General features: G+C 37.6%; 1 protein-coding gene across 1 annotated transcript in view; it reads left to right on the plus strand.

Moving 5' to 3' along the window:
- Positions 1–4,286: 4,286 nt before the first annotated feature.
- Positions 4,287–22,824, plus strand: part of epb41l5 (erythrocyte membrane protein band 4.1 like 5) — a 46,165-nt gene continuing 27,627 nt past the window's right edge. The window contains exons 1-6 of the mRNA XM_037686861.1: positions 4,287–4,469; positions 8,954–9,166; positions 18,848–18,952; positions 20,161–20,203; positions 21,126–21,204; positions 21,903–21,947. Of these exons, the coding sequence (XP_037542789.1) occupies positions 8,987–9,166; positions 18,848–18,952; positions 20,161–20,203; positions 21,126–21,204; positions 21,903–21,947 (452 nt within the window). The 5' untranslated portion in view covers positions 4,287–4,469; positions 8,954–8,986. The remainder of the gene's footprint in view (positions 4,470–8,953; positions 9,167–18,847; positions 18,953–20,160; positions 20,204–21,125; positions 21,205–21,902; positions 21,948–22,824) is intronic.

Raw genomic sequence — 22,824 nt, forward strand, 5'->3', positions numbered from 1 at the left:
ACTCCAGTCACTGCACATCTCGTGGTGTCTCTGAGCAGCACACCCTATCCCCAAATTCTCCCCAGGCGCCCTCAATAGCTGCCCACTGCACCACCCGGGTTAAATGTAGAGAGTCAATTTCACCATTGTAAGTGAACATACAATGATAACACATTATTATTATTAAACTTTAACAAAAATAATTTTTAAGGCATTGTTTCCAAAACTAGACTGAACCCTAAAGACTGAGAAACACAAATATATAAATTTGCTTCGCATATTTCCGTTAACACGTAGCCTATAACATGTTAAGCTAACGTACATAATATAATATCACAAAAGCCGGTTTACAGAACGTGTCGTATATTCCTAAAGGATGTTGTAAAGACGCATTTTATAAAGCATGCTAACTTTGCTACAATAAGAAAAAAACTGAAAAAAGGTCTTTAGATTATCTGTCATAAAGAAAATGTATTTTTAAATTCTCTCTGCGGTCCTTTGGTTGCTTTAAACATTGATGTGGCCCTTTGGGAAAAACTGTTGCCCACCTCTGGTCTAGCCTAATGTAGGTCTGTCCTGTGACTCAAACTCCCATGATGCTTTTGGTGAATTCATCAAGTGTTTACTTTGAGTGCATACCCACATTTCAGAATTCCACCTTAATTTATCTCTAAAGCTACTGCAGTAAACTCTTTTAAACTGCACCCTTTGATATAGTTCAGAGTAAACTTTTTTTATTATTATGATTAAACTTCTAGTTTGCAACGAGTACCTTTAACAAATCGTCACAATGAACTAATCTCAACCTCGTGAATGAACTTTAAAAGCTCCGCAGGTTTTGTAACCTCTGTTGCTTAGATTTGTGATTGAAATACCATCTGAACTGAATTTCCAGTGGGGTAAAAACAAACTTTTACAGCTAAATTTAGCTGCTTGCTTTGATTTGTTTGCTAGAAAACACTTGGCAATTGAAAGAGGCAGCACAAGCAAAACGTGTAACCTTTATTTTTTTTTTAAACTGATCTTCTCCAGTGTGACTTTAAGAGACTTCTGTTTAAATCAAGATGATTTGTGAGTGATTAAGAGACTAAAAGGTCAGGTTGCTTGAGTTTGTTTGTTTTTTTAATACAGATTTTATTAGTGGCAGGAACGTTTGGTACATTGAAGGTAGTATCACTGGGCTGCGACTTGTTAAAATTGTGAAAAAAAAATACGCAAAGTTCATGCTGCAGTCTTAACGTGTTTTTGCGTAGCCAATTTTTGAAAATTATACCTAGTATGCATTACGTCGTCCACCTCGGCTCACATAAAATACAGTTTATTTTAGAAATGGGTTTGAGATGCCCCGAGACAACTGTGACTATCTTGAGAGGAAATTCCTTTGAGACGTAGCCTCAGCAGCTCACCCGAGGAAATCGAGAACCTCAACGAACGTTCCCAGGCATCCTGGAACGATCGCTGTTCACAAACTACCGTATTTTTCAGACTATAAGGCGCACCGGATTATAGGGCGCATTAAGCGAAACTAAAACATTTTGACAGATTTTGAGATCAAATCGGTTCGAGGTCAGTAAGCACAACCAGAATTAATGCATAAGACGCACCTGATTATAAGGCTCACTGTTGATTTTTGAGATTAAAGGATTTTAAGTGCGCCTTATAGTCCAAAAAAATGCGGTACTTGCATCCCAGTCAGGTGCTACCTTTAGCACGGCTTCTTTTTAGATTGAACTTTGTTTGCGTATCAACTGCTTCAGGACCTGCTGTGATTGGCTCCAGCAGTGGGTTCTGGAAACCCCTCGAGCGAGGCGGCGTGCGTGCGGGTTTGTTTAGACGCCGTCTCCTTCTGTACCTCCAGTTTCCTGCCTCTGACATTTCTGGCATGCACCCTGTTAGTTATTTGGTATAAAAACTTCCCGTCTGTGAACGTTTGTGACACAGAAAGACCCCTGTTGAATAGTTTTTCCACGCTGTGCTCAGACCTGTTGCTTTTCAAACGGCTGCGTCGTAATTTTGCCACGTGTGGAGGTGGGATTGGAGAAGAGCCTCAGAGCGGTCTTCCTCTTCCAGTCCTTTAAAACTTTCTCAATCTTTCTTTTATTAAATCAGCCAAAAGTCGTTCAGTTACCTCTGCACAGCTTCCACGGTCAATTACGCCTCTCGTTTTAGACTCCCTGCATGATACGTCGGAGCAGAGCATCATGGGTACAGGAGCGCAGCTTGTTTTAAAACTAGTTACTAACAAGTTTTAACTTTATGTTGGCAGGTTCAAGTTACAGACGCTGTGCAGACCTTTAATCGCAAAATGTAAATCCGCTTTTGTGTTTCAATTTGGTGTAGCTTTGGAATTAAATTGCTGAAAATCTTAAAAGTGGCAACAGTAAGCCAGGGCTGTTCAACTGGTGGCCCGGGGGCCAAATCAGGCCCACGAGTGAGCTCAGTTCAGCTAACCAGTGGGTTCAGATTTGATTAAAACTAGATTTTAAACCATAAAACAAACTTACTGAGCTTTTGGCTTTCAACTGTGCCCCCCCTGCGCAATTTAAAATTGTCAAGCTGTAAAAAACTTGATATTTCAAACTTTAAAACCTGAACCCTGCAGTGAAAAGTTCCTCATCATTCAGGGCTGCTTTAGTCGCCGTCTGCACAGAGTTGGTACCGTTTGGACGGTTAAGAGTACTGATCGGGGGTGGAGGGCTGAGGTTAGCTGTATTTTTGTAAAAATCCATTTTTATCAGGTAGGGAAAGGACAGCACTTTGTAGAAGGCTGAGTAGCAGGTAGTGCTACTGGGAGAGAGGGAGAAAAACAAGTTTAGAGACGTAATGCGTTTGTTAAAATGAGTTTTTTTTATTTTTTTTTTATTTATCGTTTTGTGTTTGAAAATGAGACACATGTAAAGAACAAAGAAAAGAACTCCTAATTACACAGTGCCACTTGTTCATTTTGTGTAAATATTACTAGACCGTGTAAATATAATGTTGTATATGAAAAAAAATCTTTAAAATAAAAGGGAAAATCATTTGTGAGCAGAAAGATGTTTTTATTTTTATTTTCCCTTTGGATGATTTAAATGCTGTGTAGTTCCGAACTGCTCCTTTAATACTTTTTTTTGTTTTGTTTAATTTGAATCTATAATAGCGAGTGTGTATATAATGAACCACAGAATGATAAAAAAAAGTGTTTTACCGTATCGGTTACCTCTTACTTGTGTCTCAACCTGTGTCCTCAGTTGCACGTTTCTTTCTGGTTTTACAGTGCTTTGGACATGTCTATAAGCTTGACTCTGAACAATTAAAGCTTGTCTGTCAAAGCATGGAGATGTGGCTTCAGATCACCCTGCTTTTCCACACTGTAAAAGTGAGGTTGGACAACTTTAGATACAACAGATAGGAAAGAAAGCACCACTACTGAAGACCTCTATTAGAATGAACCATTGAAGAAAACTGGTAAAATACTTTATATATATATATAAAGTTTTATTTGAATGGCTGCATAAATAATGTGCATCAAATCATGCAAGATGTGTTGGCTACCACACCAAATACGAGCTCTGCATGTGTAAAATTGTTGTAGAGAGTTGTAGTCATTTCAAGGGTTCAAGGTTCTTTATTTGTCATATGCACCACATGCGGTGGAACGAAATTGTGCAGGGTCCCATACATCCAACAAAAGTATAAAATGTAAAAGAAAAACAATAATAATTTTAAGGGTTTGTTTAGCTGTGGCAACCATCTTTAATGGGGATTACTCCAGGGATTACTTGGATAGTTTTATTAAAATCAGTCCACTAGTTCATTAAATATTTAGCTAATGTTACAGACATGGACCAAAACATTGCTTTGTGTGGCAGTTGATAATAAAATCTACACACTATAATGCAACACAAAGTAGTTAATATTGTATAAAAACTTAAATAAACTCAAAGTAGCTTTTGTAGCACTTTACTATTTTTTTGTTAGGAGAGTGTAAAAATGCCTTACAGTTATTAATGGTCCGAAATGTATAAAACGTCATACCTGTAATTAACCAGAAGGGGGTGCTGTTGTCAAACGGAGGTGAGGTGATCAAATAAGTCAAATGTTTTCACTGTAACAAGGTTAAATCAGAGGACCTGACCTTGTTGGATTTTTATGCCTGTATTATTGAGCATGCAGGACGTTTTCACGTGGTTTTTAAAAGCCTTTAACTCTAGTAAATGTAAATAATCCTGTCCGTATATGTGCAAAAAAAATCACGGGACTGCTGTCGCTTTAAAAATGCTAATCAAGTTTTTGTAGGGATTTGTTCTGACGTCACTTCCGGCGAAGAGCTCGACTCCTACTTTTTGTTAGAAGAAAATATATCCTGCGGAGGTCGAGCGGTGGGGATAAAACTGAAAAACAAGAAGGAAAAAGCAAGTTACGGAATCTGGAAGTGTTCAAGGGTCCTGTTTGGTCGTGTAAAATGCAAGCGGACGTGCTTTCACCGTGAATTTACTAAAGGAGGTTTTGTAAGTATCCCAACTGTGTGTGTCATCGCTTAGAGATGAACGATGCGTTAGTTTTGATGTAGTGAAAGCCTTCGCGCGGGCGGCGTTCTTCCCGTTTCTTTGACTTTGTGTGCAGCCGTTAGCCCGAGCGGTATAACAAGCGCACACCTGTTGCTCCAGCTTCCTTCAGGTACTTTCGGGCCCTTACCGTTACAGGTGAAGCTAGGATTAAATCGGTGTTTCTTATCGTTGCTGTGACCTAATTTTGAGATGGCTTCAAATTAATTGTTTGTATGTTTTCGATTTTAAGAGAAAATTGTAGTCGCTCGAAAAAGCAAGCACAACCTTTGTTTTTTATTTTCGTTTCAACGTAATCCGCAAATTAGTAAACAAACCTGCACATATGTTTAGTTGAAGGTTTTAGATTATTTAGCTTTTAAATTGTGACAGACAACACTGAGATGTATTGTTTTAACGCTTGATTAAGTTAGCTCTCATGATTAGCCACCATTAAATGTGCCTTAGTCTTAAATAAATATTAATAACTGAAGTTGGTTGCCTTAGCTCTTAGCTAAAGATCGCTAATTGTTTATTAGTTGTTCTTTCAGTCATTTAAAATGTTGGTATTTAGCAGTTAGAAGAATGTAGGTCATGTTTTCTGTTCGTGGGGGATTTGCTTTCTTGCATAAACTCACCAATTTTAAACATTTAAAGTTTGATCCAGCCTTTATCAAGCAATAAAGTTCACCTTTTTAAACGCATCCTTGCTTGGTCAGTTAGCTTAAGTTCATGTTATACTTGTTTTATTCTAATATTTAATTTGTAGACAGTTATTTTATTTATTATTTCACATTTGCTACAGTAACCCACTGAGCAAGGAGACGTCTAAACAACGTCTTTTTTAAGTCGTTTCTGCACGTCGAAATTGGGTCCGTCGAAGGTGCAGACTGTGACGCCAGAAGACGTCTTTTTCCGACGTCTAAAAGACGTCTAGTTCGACGTCTAGTCGACGTGACAAATATAGACGTCTTTTTTTCAGACGTCGAATTGACCTCTGGTTCGACGTCCAACCGACGTGTTAATGTAGACGTCTTTTTTTCGACGTCGGATTGACGTCTAGTTCGACGTCTAACGGACGTGACAAATATAGACGTCTTTTTCCAACGTCGATTTGACGTCTAGTTTCGACGTCTAGCCGACATGTAAATATAGACGCCCGGTAGACGTCATTTCGACGTCGGAAAAAGACGTCTATATTAACATGACACATAGATGTCTTCTCCACATAAACTAACTATATTTATTATTTTAAATAGGCTCTTATTATATTCAACTTATTTTAATCACTTAAAAAAATGCTGCTTCTATGCTATGTATATGAAAAGTACTTTAAAACTGCGACTGAAGCTGGGAAATAGTTCATTTGACCACCCATTGTGCAGCAGGAAACATGGTCCTAGAAACAGTTGGATTAGAGTTTACAAATCACTCCTTAAATGTTTAATTTATCTTCTTTATTTAACACAATTTAAAGGATTAACAGAACAGTAGCATAACACTGGTGGCAAAAACTAAACAAAAAAAAAAAGTCCACCTTCAGCACCTTAAAAAAAACAACAACTTTAGAATTAACAGGGAGCTTATCAACTGGTGGCAAAAACACAATGTACACAAACAAATCTATAAAAATACACAGCTCACATAGCTTTGGTCTGTACTTAACATAAAAAATAAAAAAAATAACATGCCTTCATTTTCATTTTCGGATAGCTGAACTAGCAACACGAGAAATAAAAGCTATATAAAATTACAGTCCCCTCACCACAATTACCGTACGCAATTTTTTTTCAAGTGTGCTGGTCATAACATTTTGAATAAAGTTGATTTATTTCAGTAATTCCATTCAAAAAGTGAAACTTGTACTCAGTCATTACACACAGACTGATATATTTCAAATAGTTTAAAGTTGATGATTATAACTGACAACTACTGAATACCCTAAATTTAGTATCTCAGAAAATTAGAATATTACTTGAGATCAATTTAAATTAAAAAAATAAATAATAATAAAGGATTTTTTTATTATTAGGTTGAGCAGGTTTCATTGGCAGAAAGGATAACACGGGTTTTAAAACCACAGGTCCAGTGTCCAACAAAAACTGCCGTAGTTCAGTGGCTTTCCACCTATCCATTTCATGCAAGCCCCGTGGCTGCCGTGAAAACTCACTTGGCCACTAGTTTTTTAGAAACGTCATCCTTTTGTCTCACAGATAAGCGACATATTTTTGGGCCACGAGTGAAGTACAATAAGAGGCGTCTAACTACTCCCAAGCAGACCATATGCATATAATCCAATACAAATGTGCTAACACAAGGAATTCCTGCATCAATGAAGGGGCTGACATCAGTTTGGTGGTTCCTGTACTCCACTCTGGAAAAACTGTCATCTGTTCTAGAAGCGCATTCCTTCTCACTGAAAACCATTCTTCCCTCAACACGAGTACCTCTTATTAAACATCTTTCACAGCTCTCATAGGAAGCATGACCCTTAATACATTTCAGATACGCCCTTGCTGGCGTGTCACAGATCAGAGCATTAATATTTACAGTGTAAGTCTGGCCTTTATAAACGATACCATTGGCTTTGAGATGTTTGTACTCAGTCACAAAATCTTTCAGATATTCCTGAAGTGGACTTGGCTTACTTTGTCCACTGAACATAGCAACAACAAATGGATCCCAATTACCACACCTCACTAGTATTGGCCAGAATTGGACACCGCTACTTTTGAAAAGTGGGACACCATCAATGTTTACAGTAATCTGCACATCGTTGCTCTTTATCTGGCTTAAATAACGACAGATCCCCTTCTCGAGGTCATAGTACATGTACTGCCCACCACCATAGTACATGTACTGCCCACCACTATAGTACATGTACTGCCCACCACATTTAGGCTCTGTGGTGTTACATTGTGGTGTAGCAAGTAGTGTACGGCAATCCACTGGCAATATGTGTCCTTGCTTTCTTAATATGGCCAATAAACCATTAAGTGCTCTGTGTGTCAATGCGTGTTCTAAGGCCCATTGTCTCAGGTCATCTTCAAAGCTGCTGGTCACCTCAGCATCATCATTTGACTCCTCCTCCGAGGAGGATGACCAATAGTCCATACCAGCATCAAAGTCTAAACTACCGGTTAGCTCATCTTCACTGTCAGAATAACGTAGAAGTAGATCGAGGTCTCTTTTGTGTTTTCGCCATGCTCTCATTCTTAAAGCCATCTGTAAACAGATTTGAGTACGAGTTAATCTAGTTTTTGTTTATTTTACATATCCAATGCAAAGGGGAGGAGAATGGGGCCACAAAACATACCTTACTGAGGTAGTTTAACTCCTTATTCCAAGTCCAGATTCAAAAGACACCACATAGGAAAAAAAAAAGGTTTAAAAACACAACTAAACATCGGGTGTGACATGTTCACAGATATAGTTATATTAGTCAGAATGTAGTAGAGTATATCCCAAATAAGTATTTTGCCATGTCAAAATATAATTAAAGATATCTTAAAAGGAGACATACCATTCTTTTTTCATATTTAATCATTCAATTGAAATGCTTTGGTCTGAATTCAGGGCATCTGGACAGTTTTTTTTTTTTTTGTGCTGAAACATTTACCTTCCATCCAGCTTCATCAGTCTAAGAAAAACAAAAACAATTTGACTGAACTCTCCTCTGCCCCAATAACCAACCTGGCAACCCAAAGCATAATACTACCACCACCATAGTTTACACATGGGAGAAGTATCTCTTGCATTAATAGAGCATGTTTTTCTCTAAACATAACAATTTTTCCCACTATGATGTTATTTTGTTTTCTTTTACCTTCTGACTTGTTTATCTGATGCTTAGATGGACACAAATATAATTTTGTGAGCCCTGACTCTCTGCAACTCTGTCCTACTGAACTCATTTCTTCTGAGAGAAGATACCTTAAGAACAATATAGAATCTCTTTAAGTTATCTGCCATGTACTAGGGTGGAGGAAGGTAATGTTAAGTTATGGAGTAAAAATCTGGTTTACATGTCCCTTTTCTGACCTGTCAAAATCATAAAATCCAGGTGTTTTTATTTTTATTTTTTTTCCTTTGTGCACTGTTTCACTTTTGCATTTGTTATAAAGATGACACTTGGATAGGTTCCTGTCTTAGAAAGACAGCTGCAAGAGGTGACTGTTTGGCAATTGTGTCCTTTATTTAACATGATATGTGACTTAACTCTACTCTGCTTGTTGTTCAAGTGTGTTTTTATTGGTCAATGCCTTAATCCAGCTGCAAGCAAGTTGATCCAGTCCAATGATGGTGACAACTCAGGAGTGATTGCTCATAGAAAATTGTCACCTCTGAGCCAAACAAGAATATCTCTGAAGCAGCCACGAGCCACCACTGTACCTGCAGGGTGAGTGTTGCTGTGGTATTCGATCATAACCAGCTCTCTTTGTTTGCAGGTGTGACACCATTGCTGCTCCCTCCCACCCATCATGATCAGTTTCCTGCGCAGGACGCTGGGGCGCCACTCCATCCGGAAACATGCCGAGAAGGCCCGTTTACGAGAGGCTCAGCGGGCCACGACGCACATCCCTGCTGCCGGGGACGCAAAGTCCATCATCACCTGCCGTGTTTCCTTACTGGACGGGACAGATGTCAGCGTTGACCTGCCGGTAAGAATTTCAACCCACATATTGAGGTTTACCTGAGTAGCATGCAACATTAGGCATGTTTTAAAACTGCTGTGACGCTTGAAGCCATGTGCAGTTGGATGCTTCTTTTCTTTGTTGTTCTTTAACAAAGATGGTAAATGCTGAGTAAATCGGTTACACTTTGTAACAAATTACTGTTAATTAGATTGCATAACATTTTCTGCATTAAATTAAAACTGGGCAAAGTAAGTGGTGTATTGATGAGCATTGTGCTTGTACATGTGTCCTGTTAAGCCTATGAAGTGTTTGCGTGTGTTGGAGGGGTGTGTCAGTTCTCTTGATCACCTGTAAATCCGTGATCCTCTCTCAGAGCAGTCACATGACATGTACTCATCATCAACCAAGCAGACGCTTCATCACTCATCCCAGTCTGTCCACTTCTCTTTTATTTTTGTTCCATCTCATACTTTTTAGTATTTTCTTTTTCAACATTTTATGTTACTTCTCGCTGTAAATTCATTTATTTGAGAAAAAACTAAAAAAAAAAAAAAAAGTGTTGCAACTGTAGTGAACCAGGTCTGACCCTGAAGACCTCAAATCTACCAGATGGACAGAGACTGTTATTTTCATTGATCTGAATAAGTCTGAACCATCTGATGACTTTCTTTCTTGAATTAATCAAGCAGAAAAGACAATCCTCTATAATCATTACTGTTTTACAAATGTTTTGATAATCAATTGTGTTAGTTTCACTCAATTCTTACAGGTTGAAAAGAACTACTCATTTTTATTTTACATAAACAGTAAGTAATGATTTTTATTCCTCATTCAGAGAAGAAATCACCTGAATAAGCATTCCTTGATTTTCTGTCTGAAATGAGTCAAGTCGTAAGTATGTGAAAGGTTGGTTTTCGGTCAACTAAAATGTTTACCGAGAAAAATGTCATGTTTAAACTTTTTCAGAAGATTACCAAGAGTAGGCTCCAAAAAGTCTGCTGTTTCTGCAATAATCTTTTCTGTATGTGAAAACAGATTCATTCCCTGACCTTGATTTTGATAACAACTTACGTCACGAAAACACACCTCTTTCTGGTACATCCACGAATCAGAAAGCTCTAAATTGAACAGGAAGTCGACCCAAATAAAATGTGGCAACTTCCCAGTTCATGTTAGATTGAGAGTGAGAGTTCTTGGAAGAGTGAGAGTCCGACAGAAAAAGATTCCATGGAGAATGGAAAAGTTCTGAAGGAGTTCAGAAGAGAACTAGAGTTATGAAGAGTTTTGGAGTTGCCGAGAATCCAGAGACGTGTGGGATTATAATTCTGTTTTGAGCTAACCACGCACGACTCTCCGAGGATTTTAGCTGTTCTTAACGGAGGCGCTGGAAACAGTCTGAAGGATGCTTACTGAGCTGATCTATCGTCAAACCAGGTAAAGACTTCTTCTTCGACTAAAGTGTACCGTGGACAAAGCTGAGGATCTGACGGAGCGTGCAACTTCTGGTCAAACAGATTAAATTCCCTCACATAGTTCTCTGTAAGATAATCTCCTTTCATCTTAAACTCTTCTCTCTCACAAAATCAGTACAGATATTTTAGAAATATCTGAAGCAAAGTCCTCAAATCACCGCCGAGTGATTTGAAGTTCATTTTCTGTGAAACTGTCTGTTATTATTTTCATATTTTGCCAAATTAATGTAAATGTTTGATGTTAAACTTTGATTCTGAAAATAAATGATTCCATTCATTTGATGGGTCAAAGGTAATAACGTCTCTCGTTCGCATTCCTTTAAATTCAATGCACGGCATTACACAGTCAGAAAAATGAAGAACTCGTGAAAAGTATGCATAAATATATATCCATATGTTTGTCATACAACAAGTGACACGTACCTCACGTGACTCACTACACAACTGAGCTGAGATCCAGAATTGTGGACCTCATTTCTTTATATTTTGTCACCAGAGAGCCGGACTCTTGGACCTACTGAAGTGGTTCTGATGCATACTCATACTCATCGCTCAAAGTCTTAAAAATATATTTATTTTGGACAGTTTCTTATGTTTAGTTCAGACATATTTGCTAAAAACCTTAATTAAATGCAGGAAATCAGCAGTACCAAATATACATCATGATTTATTTGATCCATCTATTGTATGTTTTTGGCTTACTATTTTGTAAATAATTTTATTGATGCAAATTATCATTGAATACATTTAAACTGTCATCTTTGGCATTTTCTTTAACTAAAAATGTCAACAAATTGACTTTGTGATTAAAAAACAAAGCCTAAATATCTTAATTAAAACGGGGTCTTTGCTACGTGTCAGATCAGTGGTTCATCCCTTGAGTTGTGGTGTTTTTTTTTTTTTTAATGATTGACTGATTCTTCATAAGTCAAATTTATGTTTCTTAACATTAAAATTATGATACAGCAGCATATAAGTGAAAAAGTGCACAAAGTTTAAAGAAAAACTTTTAAAAAGTCCCTCAAACAATAGATTAAAACAAAAATTCCTTTTAAGCGGAATATATATAAAAAAAAAACTGCCTCACTGATTCATAAATCAGTTATTTGGCTTAACAAACAAATAAATCCCAACTTTATTCTCCATTCAAAGCTTTAGAAAGCACAATTTTTGTTTTGTAGTTAAAATAAAAGCTTTTGCGTTTGACCTGAATTCGAATGAAACTTGATTTTTTTTTTTTTTTCAGACTAATTCCAGGGAAGATATGAGCAAAAATATGTAATTTATTTTTTTGCCACAAAAACATAGAACATATTTTCTCGTTTTTGTTTTAATCAAATCATAAATAAAGCTGATACATTCCTTATGTTAGTACCTGTTAGGTCGTTATCTTCAGCAGTTGTATTCTTATTAAATCTTTGCTCTGGTTGAACATTATCAGCTAAGACTCTCTGTGTTCTTGTTCACGCTTCTTTCTTGGTTTACTTCTTTTGCCTGATTTCACAGTGAGACGTGAGTAGTTTTCCCTCTATAGTTGTTTTGTCATATAAAAAAATCTCCAGATAAGAGATGAGTGACTGAGGCGTCATCGTTTGTAGTAATGCTAAATCACCAGCTGTCTGTCATTAAAACGCTCAAAACAAATATTAAAAGTAGATTTAATTAAAGAAAATATTACGATACAGCACTGGTTTAATAAATGCACAATTGAAGCTTTAGTTGTTTGAGATTCAATGATTTGAGACCAGACTATTAAAATGTGTCAAACATCTCCTTTATTGTGAGGTTTTTGGACCTGAGCATCGTAGGGATACATTTCAGTCTTCCACCTCCTTGGATGGCATTAATCTGTCCTCCAGTTCTAATCTTAAAAACCTTGGTGTTATTTTTCATCAGGACATGTCTTTTATCCCCCACATTAAAAACATTACCAGAACTGCTTTTTGTCACCTGTGAAATATTGCAGAAATTAGAAACATCTTGTCTAGAAATGATGCAGAAAACCTGTTTCATGCATTTGTCACGTGTAGACTGGACTATTGCAAGGGTTTATTATCTGGGTGTCCAAATACGTCTTTAAAAAGTCTTCAGTCAGTCCAAAATGCTGCTGCCAGAGTCTTAACGAGAGTTGGTAGGAGAGATCATATCTCTCCAGTTTTTAGCTTCTCCCTGTCAAATTCAGAACTGAACTCAAAATCTTACTTCTAAACTACAAAGCCCTCAACAACCTAGCTCCATCTGATATTAGATGTTATTGTTCCTTATTTTCCTAGCAGAGCACTTCGCGCTCAGACTGCAGGCTCCTCTCTTGTGGAACCAACTTGCAGTTTCTGTCTGTGAGGCTGACACATTGTCCAGTTTTAAGACTGGGATTAAGACTTTCCTTTTTGATAAATCCTATAGTTTGGGTCAGCTCGTTATGCTGCCGTAGACTTAAACTACTAGAGGACAAATTAACTGGATTTCTTAAAATTGAACATTTTTCATTTGATACTATTTTTATCTTAACGTGATTCTTGACCTGCCATTGTGTATCTGTTCCTCTCAAACCCAGCCATTTGAAGCAGATGGCCACTTGTCCTGATCCTGGTTCTGCTAAAGGTTTCTTCCTCATGAGGGAGTTTTTCCTTCCCACTGTCGCCTTCATGTTTGCTCAAGATGCGAGTTCTGTGATGGAGTTAAACTCAAAGCAGTCTGCTCCTCAGATATTTAATGTTAACTTAGTTTTTATGTATATGAATGTTTCTGTTCAGTGCTCTGAGATGACGTGTTGTGACTTGGTGCGATATAAATAAACTGAACTGAACTGTAAATTTTGTTTCTTACAATTTTAGTGTCCGCTTCACCTACATTTGACCTAATTTGCCCACAACACTTGGGTAAATTACAAAACTCATACACAGACGTGGATGTAAATATGCGATTAAGGAGAAATGAAATGATGGATGAAATGCTTCTTATTTTATTTTTTATTGTGAGTCATTAAAATAATCCGTCATATTCCAAACACGATCTGACTTTTGATTAATAAGTTGCGACCCACTCACGGTTCTTGCTCACTGGTCTCTCCTTCAGAATCACGGGTTTTCTAAACATTTCTCTTTGTTCGTATCAGCACCTCCACCTCATTCTCGACATGTTTGTGTGTCGGTGCACTCTCAGCTGCGACATTGTTCTGTCCTGTAAAGACAGTCGCCCTCAGTGTTGAAATTATATCAGCAAACGCATCATGACAAAGCAGATAAAGGATAAGTTGGTCGAACAGCTTGTTTCTGTAAGCGCCAGAAAAATACTGGTCATAGTTGATAGCTGAACAGTAAACTTTTCCTTTTTTTATCCAATTAAAGCAGTGATAAACATTTGGATTTTACTTGTTTACTTGCATTTCTGTGTTGTAAGTAAAATTCTCCAAGTATTTGTGGCTGCTTTTAATTGTAAGTTAATGTTGCAAGGTTTCGTCTGTAAAAATATCTAAGCTGCTCAGATCCTGATGGTTCTACATGTTTCTGACATTTCTAATGTCATGCCTGATTGTTCTGGCAGGAAAATCACATGATCTTTTAGAAGTGGAATGTTTCAAACCTTTATTTGGATAAGAATAATTCAATTCAATTCAAAAATACTTTATTAATCCCAGAGGGAAATTAAATGTTGTTGTAGCTCATTTTCCTTGTTTCATAAAAGAGTTGTTCTAGATGTTGATAGTTGTGGGCGGGAAGGATCTCTTGTGATGGTCCGTCTTATAGCAGATCTGAAAAAACTGGCCACAGATGTTGATCCGTTTACTTGCACTTGGTTGGCCTCCTTGGCTTCAGGATCACCTGAATGTTGGGCAGAAATCCTCCCAGGGCAATGGCCACTCCTCCCAGCAGCTTGTTGAGCTCCTCATCGCTGCGGACAGCCAACTGTAGGTGCTGATGGACGATCCTGTCCTTCCGCTGTCATGAGCTGTGTTTCCTGCTAGTTCCAGGATCTCAGTGGTCAGGCACTCGAGCACAGCTGGCAGGTAGATGAAAATGCGTCCACAGAGCATCCTTTTCAACTCATTTGAAATTTAGGGCTGTAGTTGAGATATTACTTGAGCTTTTGAGATGTTAATCAGCTGCTGTTGGTTGTAGAAACTGCCTTGTTGCCATGGTTACGCATCATAACAAATGTCCAAAACTAAAAAAGTTCTAAAAAATCTTTCCAGCTGCACAGCATCCGATACCAGAGGAAACAATCATCCAAAAAAATGTGATTTACATCCAGAAAAAGAGGAATTAAAGTTTCCAAAAGCAAAATCTCAGAATGAAAGTAACAGAGCTGCTCCAACATGCAGCCACCTTGAGCGGCACAATTCTAGAACCTATAATGCATGTTGTAAAGTTAATAGATGTGCATGTTTGAAATAAGCTTTGGAGACGTACCTCCTTTTTAAAAGCAGGAAGTTTAGTGGTTTTATACTAAATCTGATTGTGTTACCTGAAACTGGGTTTGTTTTTAAAACTTTACTTTACAATAAACTTACATTGCACTTAAACAAAAAGAAATAAATAGATGAATAGAAGGTAATTTTTGTGGGTCTGAATTAAAACCATATATACATAAATTGTGGTAAATCTCAATCTTTAATGATTTACACATGTGAACATCAATTAATGCCTCACAGTTTGCAATAAATGCATAATAAAAACCTAAACATCGCTTCGCAGTGAACCAGTTGTGTTAGACAATTTTGGAGGGAGAACCACAAAGAAGAAGTGCAATTTTAATCCTCCATATCGAGGAATGGCTTTGTGTGTATTAACTTTTCATACAAATCTTTGTTTATTAATTTGTACCAATAAACAAATGTGTATTTTTATTTAGCACTACTGGTTAAAGGAAACTAGACTAACATTACTTGTGTGCCTAATACACTCTGTTTTTCTACTAAATAGCTGTTGAAATTCACAAAGTAATGTCTTTGTTTATCTCTTGTTGGTAATACCTGTGGAACAGTGATACCATCATTGAACTGCGCTCAGAAGTGCAATTTTGTCAGCCAGCTGATTTAACTTGGTCGCAAACAATGAGTTCACTTAGACTGTGATGGAAAGTTTGCATATCTTCTTTCGGTTTTTGAAGAACATTTTCACCATCTTGTATCCCACCAGTCCGCTCGGAGAGATAATGCCACTCAAAAGTTGTTGCCGTTGGTTTCTTCTGTTGGTGAACATCCACATCCAGTTCTAAACGGCATTACCATCCACATTAATTTGAGGATGTTTACTTCCTTGTATTTTATTAAACCCCACCCGACTCTGCTCACCCACACCTCACAACCCCAATTACCGGTACCTTCTCTCTTAATTGTAGCCCACAAAGTTAAGCACATGAATCTTTGTTTTTGTGCTTGAAAACAATTAAAGAGTGGAGTCAATTATGATTTTACCAGGAAAAGTATTTTCTTCTGTCTTAGTATGTACTACGTTGACTTGTTCTTGCCTTTGTTCTGTTTACAAATGAATGCACTGCTATACTAGTAGGTAGAATGGACCTTTGGATTACAGCTCATCAATAAAATACTTGACTCTGAGAGAAGGAGCTGTGGGCTCGCAGGCAGAAATCAGACAATACTGCAAGCACTTTAACAAGACCTTGAGCGCAGTACACATACACACAATAAGTCCTTTGTACTGTCTCACCATGGGTACCGTAGGGGTGCGGTATGCTTTGTTAACTATGCCAGCTAGCATGGGGCCATTCCCCCCTGAGCTGGCCAGAAAATCTCCTGGGATGAGAAAGAATCCAGTCCTTTACTTATTCCTACTCTTTTTTTTTTTTTCTTCAATTTTTCCTTATTCCTGTCTGTTCAAATGCTTAGAGCTTATTAGCATTGTTGGCATTTATTTATAGTAATAATGCTACATTACAACTTGTTTTTTCAGCTTAATCTGTATTGTGATTCTTCAAGTCAAGTTCAAGTCAACTTTGTCGTTTCCATCACATGTGGTACATGAGGTGGAACGAAATTATGTACACAGGGTCCCAGTTACACCCCAAAATAGCAAAATACAAAGTCTAAAAAGAATAGTAAATAAGGATCTAAGATATACACTAAGACATACGAGGCCAAACAATATGCTAAAAGATCTATTATATATGCTAAACACTTGTACAGCGTAACAACAGCAGCCCTAACATGAGTCTATGGTGAGCAGATGGGTATGAATGACTACAGCAGGATGAGATAATCAGCAGCATGGATAATCAGCAGCATGGATATGTCTCATATTACCAATTAAAGTGGCATTACAGTGATTTTTTTTTAATCTTACAGTGATTAACCTGGTTAGGTACGCACCCTAACCTCAGGGTAAAAGCTGTTCCTCAGTCTAGTCGTTCTACACTTAATGCTCCGCAACCACCTGACTGAAGGGAGCGGGGCAAAAAATGTGTGTTGGGTGAGTGGGGTCCTTCATGATGCAGGTGGCCATCTTGTATCTGGAGGTGTAGATGTCTGTGATGGTGGGGAGGCCGACTCCAAGAGGGTTCTGTGCAGCCTTCACCACTCTCTGCACAGCTTTCCTTTCAAGCTTTCCTTCAAGTGTTGCAGTTTAAATTTAAGATGCGTTTCAGCTTAGGTTTTCTTTGTTTTTCACCAAAAACACTTGTGCAATAAGTTATACCACCAATTTCAATAAATTATATTTAAAGTCACATTTACAAAATTTGAAGAATATCGTAATGTTTTTACTTTTATTTTCAATTCCAATTGTTTTTGCTTCACAAAATAATCACAAATGATAAAGAAGAAAAAAAAAAACCCTCAATGTTTTGTGTGCATACCTTGTTTTTGTTACCTTTTCTGTTGTACACACCTACCTTGTCAGCACCAGTAGTTCTTTTGGGGCCCAAAGCCTGATCCTAATACAGTGAAATGTCATTTGGGGGTTAGGTTTAGGACTGAAGTGTGAATTGATTCTAGGTTGAGTAGGGGAGGGAAGTCTAAGATTGTCGTCATTGTATGTTCTCATCCATTGACAAAATTAGTCCTCTGCATGTATCCAATCACAAAGAGATACACCCAGGTGAGCAATGGGCAGCTATGTAAGTGTCCCCGGAGCAATTGGGGATTACGTGTCTTCTCAGAGACACCATGACAGAGCTGCGACTTTGTGGTACCAGGTCAGCTGCCCCATCTGTACTCCATCTTGGCCCCAGTTAGGTGTGTATTGGTGATGATTAGGTTTACGGTAAGGGACAGGGTTAGACTACAAAAATGAATGGAAGTCAATACACGGTCTTAAAGGGATAGAAACGCAAGCGCATGCATGTGTGCCTATGCGTGTGTGTGTGCGTGTGTGTGTGTGTGTGAGAGAGAGCATTTAAAATGAGATTTCCCAGTTCTAAGCAGAGCACAGGCAGTAACTGGTACAGCCTCATGAGAGGGGCCAGTACCTATCCAGGTTCTGGGAATGTGAGGTTAACATTTTCTCATATCTTTATAATCCACTTTTACTAAATTAAAAAAAAGTCTACTCAGACTATATTTTAAAGTGAAATAAAAGGGAAGAAGTGGGTAAAGGTGAAGGATTGGAGGATTTTTCACAGAATTTTATATTTTAAGTTATATGTCTCAGAAGTAACTAAATGCTTGTTTAAATGCCATTTTCTTGATGTTTCTTGTGGTAATACTGTTTGCTTTTTTTTAAACTTTATATAATGTTCATTAGTATTTTCCTGTTTATAATTTTTATTTATTTGTAATCAAATCTAGTTATTCTGGGCTATTTTAGCCATTTGAATATCAAAAGTTGAGCTCAGTCATGATTAGTGGGCTATGACTTTTGTTTGTTGGAATTTTTATACTTTTCAAAATATTTAATTTTATTTAAAATAAAATCTTCAAGACCCCTCAGTTCCTTAAAAAAAATGTCACTTTAAAATATGCTTTAGTTAACCTGCTCTATATTTGTTTTCCCATGCTACTTTTAGCTTTTAGCTAACTTTTTTTTAAGAAATCATTGTAGATTTAGCTTCTGTTTTTATTAAAATGAGCTACCGTTTTGCTAATTTTAACATTCAAATCAAGCTGCTTTTGTTTTGTGTTCTGTTCATGTTCTGCCATTAAAGGCCTGCTTAGTTAACTTTATCCAGTTCTGCTTGTTTTAGCTTCTAGCTAATATTCTGCTTCTTTTACATGAGGTTTTACAGTTTGTAAACGAGATACTGACATTTGCCCTGTTTGTTGTTTGTCCCACATCAGAAAAAAGCCAAAGGTGAAGAACTGTTTGAGCAGATCATGTACCATCTGGACATTGTGGAGAAAGATTACTTTGGGCTGCGATTTATGGACTCGGCACAAGTTCCGGTAAGAGCTGTGGCAGTTTTGCTTTTAGCCCAAATCGTTCGTCACCTTTGTAGCAAAGCATAATATGTGGACTTTCCCTTTCGGTGAACGGCTCTAAAAGATTCATTAAAGGAGATTTGTCAACAAATGGTGTCACGCTGTCCTGTTACACAAACTGTTTCAAGTCAGTGACCCTGTTGCTTCACAGAAACTGTGAAGCGACTGACGGAGTGGTGGAGGGAAGGATGGACACAGGAGAAGGGTGGAGAGCTCATTTGAGCTGAGGGAGTGTGGGAGAGGGAGGGATGGAATAAGGAATGTGGGGGAGAGGAAACCAGAAAGTGCTGCGAGTTCCTCTGTTATCTTTGTCTGTCTCTTTCGGTCTCTGCTCACACATGGATTCACAGAACCGTGGCGTCCTCCCGTTGACGTCGTTTGTGCCTTTGTAGAGGCTGAATGTACCGCACGGGACAGACACTTTTTAAATTATCTGCTGTTTTATTCACCGAGGATCACAGTGGCTTGTTAAAGTCTGTTGAACTTTATTTTTGTAAACAGATGAGTGAGTAAAGACTTACTGGATAAAAAAAAAAGAATCACATTAAAGACATTGGACATTCATTTTATTTACCGTATTTTCTGCCGTACACGTCGCACCGCCGTATAAGTCACATCTGTCCAAATATGTTTACTAAAGTGGAAAAAAACGTAAATCGCAGAGTATGCAAATTAAGCAAAATGGTGCAACTTATACGCCGGAAAATATGATGGTCATTTTACCAGTTTGAGATAAAAACTGCCTGAAGCAAATGTGTGATGGTTTTGCAGGATCACTTCTCAACCGTCAATCTTTCAGCACCTCAGTCTACTCGTTAAAAATGTCTTCACATTTTTTGATTATGTTCATTGATCACCTGTTCAAATTATGCACGGTGGATTTTGAAGTGGATTTAAGATAATTGTCTTTGAAAGTGCTGTCTTTGCATCTTTATTTTTATTTTATTTTTTTACTTGCAATGTAATCTGAGTTTTTGTTGAATCAATTCAACCTTCAAGTTAAACGTTTCTTTTGCCGTTTGCTGCTTTGCTATTTTCTTGTAGACAGAATAAGTTTTATTGTGCTTAAATAAATAACAAAGGGATGGATTTGACACCAGTGTATTAGTGGGGGGGGGGGGGGACCAGCAGAAGTATTTGTTGTTTTTCACTCCTGTCTTCTGTTGTTGCAGCACTGGCTTGATGTCACAAAAAGCATCAAAAAGCAAGTCAAAAGTAAGTGTTACAGTTTTTTGGGGGACTGTCTGAAGGCAGCCACCTGTTATTATCCACCTGAAAAGGCTCTTGCTCTTCTGTCAACTTTAATGCGGCCTGAACCGCAATGTGTTCCCCCACAAATTTTTATATAAAAATGACCGGCTCTGCACCGTGACGTGTGCTATTACTTTTATTGTCATTTCAAGTTACCATGGTGACAACATGCAAACAAAGTTGCCATTTTTCTCATTGAAACCAACTATAAATCAGCCATTTTTAGAGATATTAAGCTGAAATTTGGTGTATTGATAGCTGAGAGCAATGCACAAAAAATACTGAATTCAAATAAAAATCCAGGATGGCCACCAAAGCTAATTTTAAATTGTTTTAACTCAACCGTTTTTACACATATAGAGCTGAAATTTGGTGAAGTTACGGCTGAGAATGTTCCCCATTACATATTGAATCCAAATCAAAAATCCAAAATGGCCTCTAAAGTTTCTTATAAGAAAAAAATACTATATCGCATCGATTTATTTGCCATATTGAGCTGAAATGTGGTGTGGTGGTAGCTGAGAACAAACCAAAACACAGTAATGTCAAATCAGAATTTCAAAATGGCCGCAATGTGGCAGTCCCTGTCAAATTTTCTCCAGAAACTTTTAGTTGTTGTTGTTGTTGTTGTTGTTGTTGTTGTTGTTGTTGTTGTTGTTGTTGTTGTTGTTGTTGTTCCTGAATATAGTTTCAGTTTATTCAATTCATTTCATCAGCAATCGTAAAAAACTAAATTATCTGCAACTCCTTTTTTATTTATTGTCGTTAACTAATTTTGAATCTGATCTTGAAAGTGATTTGCAGACCATATCCAAAGAAAAGGTGCTTAACTGTTCCGTTCCGTTCAGTAGTCGGGGTTAAAATGATATTTTTGTTTATCTTTTAGTCGGCCCACCGTACTGCCTTCATATGAGAGTCAAGTTTTACTCTTCAGAACCGAACAACCTGCACGAGGAACTCACCAGGTGAGACAAAGAAGTCTGAAAAATCTCGACACAGCAGATCAAACTGAAGTAATCCAGCTCCGAGCTGTTTTAAATAAAACATTTTGCACTTTTACTCCAACGTGAGTGTGACAGATAAAACAGCTGCTGTTTAAAACTTGGGGCACTAATGAATCCATCCATTATCTTTACCCGCTTCTTCTTTTTCGGGTCACTGGTGCCCATATCCAGCTGTCACTGTGGGAGATGCCCTGGACGCAAGTCCATCACAGAGAGGCACTAACGAATCAAAAATCTAAAATAATTGGCTCCAGATTTATTTTAATAATCTGTTCGTCTTATGTTATGATGAGCAGACGTGCTGTAACTCTTTTAAAGTGAGACCCATATGATTTTTTCATGTATCTTCTTATATTTTTATTAAACGTAGCTGCGCTTCACAGCACTCATTAACTAAAATACGGTAAAAGTGTCCTTTAATTAAATATTACTGCAGAAGAAAAGTTTAATCTTATTAAAATGTCTGATGGATTACTAACTGGAAAGAAGGTTGTACATCCCGTTATATGAGATGTCTTCATACTAAAAGAGTTGTCAGCAATATTTAAACTTTAAGCTATGAATCCAAAAAGAAGTGTTTTGTTTCTGCCTTCATCACATCCTTTAAAGTTAGAGCAGCCATCATTCGCTCTAACTTAACGATCCTGTTTTTCTTTCAGATATCTGTTTGTTTTGCAGTTAAAGCAAGACGTCATCAGTGGCAAGTATGTGATTTTCTTGCATTTAGTCAGAAATATAAAGAAAGGGCAAGAAAGACAGATTTAATCCTGAATTCTTTTAGAAAAGGTGCTCGTGGAGGCTGTCGCAGCTCAAACAAGTGAGCTCGCATGTTTGTTTAACACATTCTTAGTTGTTATGCAGTCTGATTGTTTAAAGGTGAGCTAAGGGTAAAGTAGACAAAAGACGATAAGTTAGAAGAAAAACATTTGCTGTGCTGCTACATAACTTTATAATTTTTGTTAACAAGATGGTAACTATGTTTGGTGTTTTCCTAACATGGACCAGTTATGACGAGGACGTCTAAAATACTGTCTTCAGTTGAATTTTTTACACATGGGGAAACCTTTTTTTTTGTTTGTTTTAAGAGAGAACAATTGCAAATTCTCTGTGCGCTGGTGTGAATTCTTTGGCTGTAGATCGGTTAGTGAGTTTAATTTGTGTCCACCTGCATGGCAGAGCAAAAATTGGACGACTTTATTTGGCACAGAAGAGAGTTGTGAAGTGAAGTGATGTCTCGTCTGCTTTTAAAAAAAAAAACAGCCACATGGAAAGACAAGTAAAACTACAATGAAAAGTTTGGCTGTCATAATAAATGGCTGCACTAGTTTTAAAGCTGAAGCATTGTTTTTTATTTTTATTTTTATTTTTAAATTAAGACCTGCAGGAATCACGTATTTGTGTCAAATAGGCAATATTCTAAACAATGTTTCTAAACGCTCTAAAAGAGCACAGCATGATCTCCGCTCTCTCTGCCAGCTGTCTCGGCCACGCCCACTTCTCCACTGCAGAGCGGAGATCATGACATGCTGCAGGAGGGAGCTTCTCCCTGCACATGTGGGCTGCACCGAGGCGCAGCAGGTG

Source organism: Nematolebias whitei, chromosome 13, assembly GCF_014905685.2.
Source record: "Nematolebias whitei isolate Nwh7 chromosome 13, NemWhi1, whole genome shotgun sequence".
Taxonomy (NCBI): domain Eukaryota; kingdom Metazoa; phylum Chordata; class Actinopteri; order Cyprinodontiformes; family Rivulidae; genus Nematolebias; species Nematolebias whitei.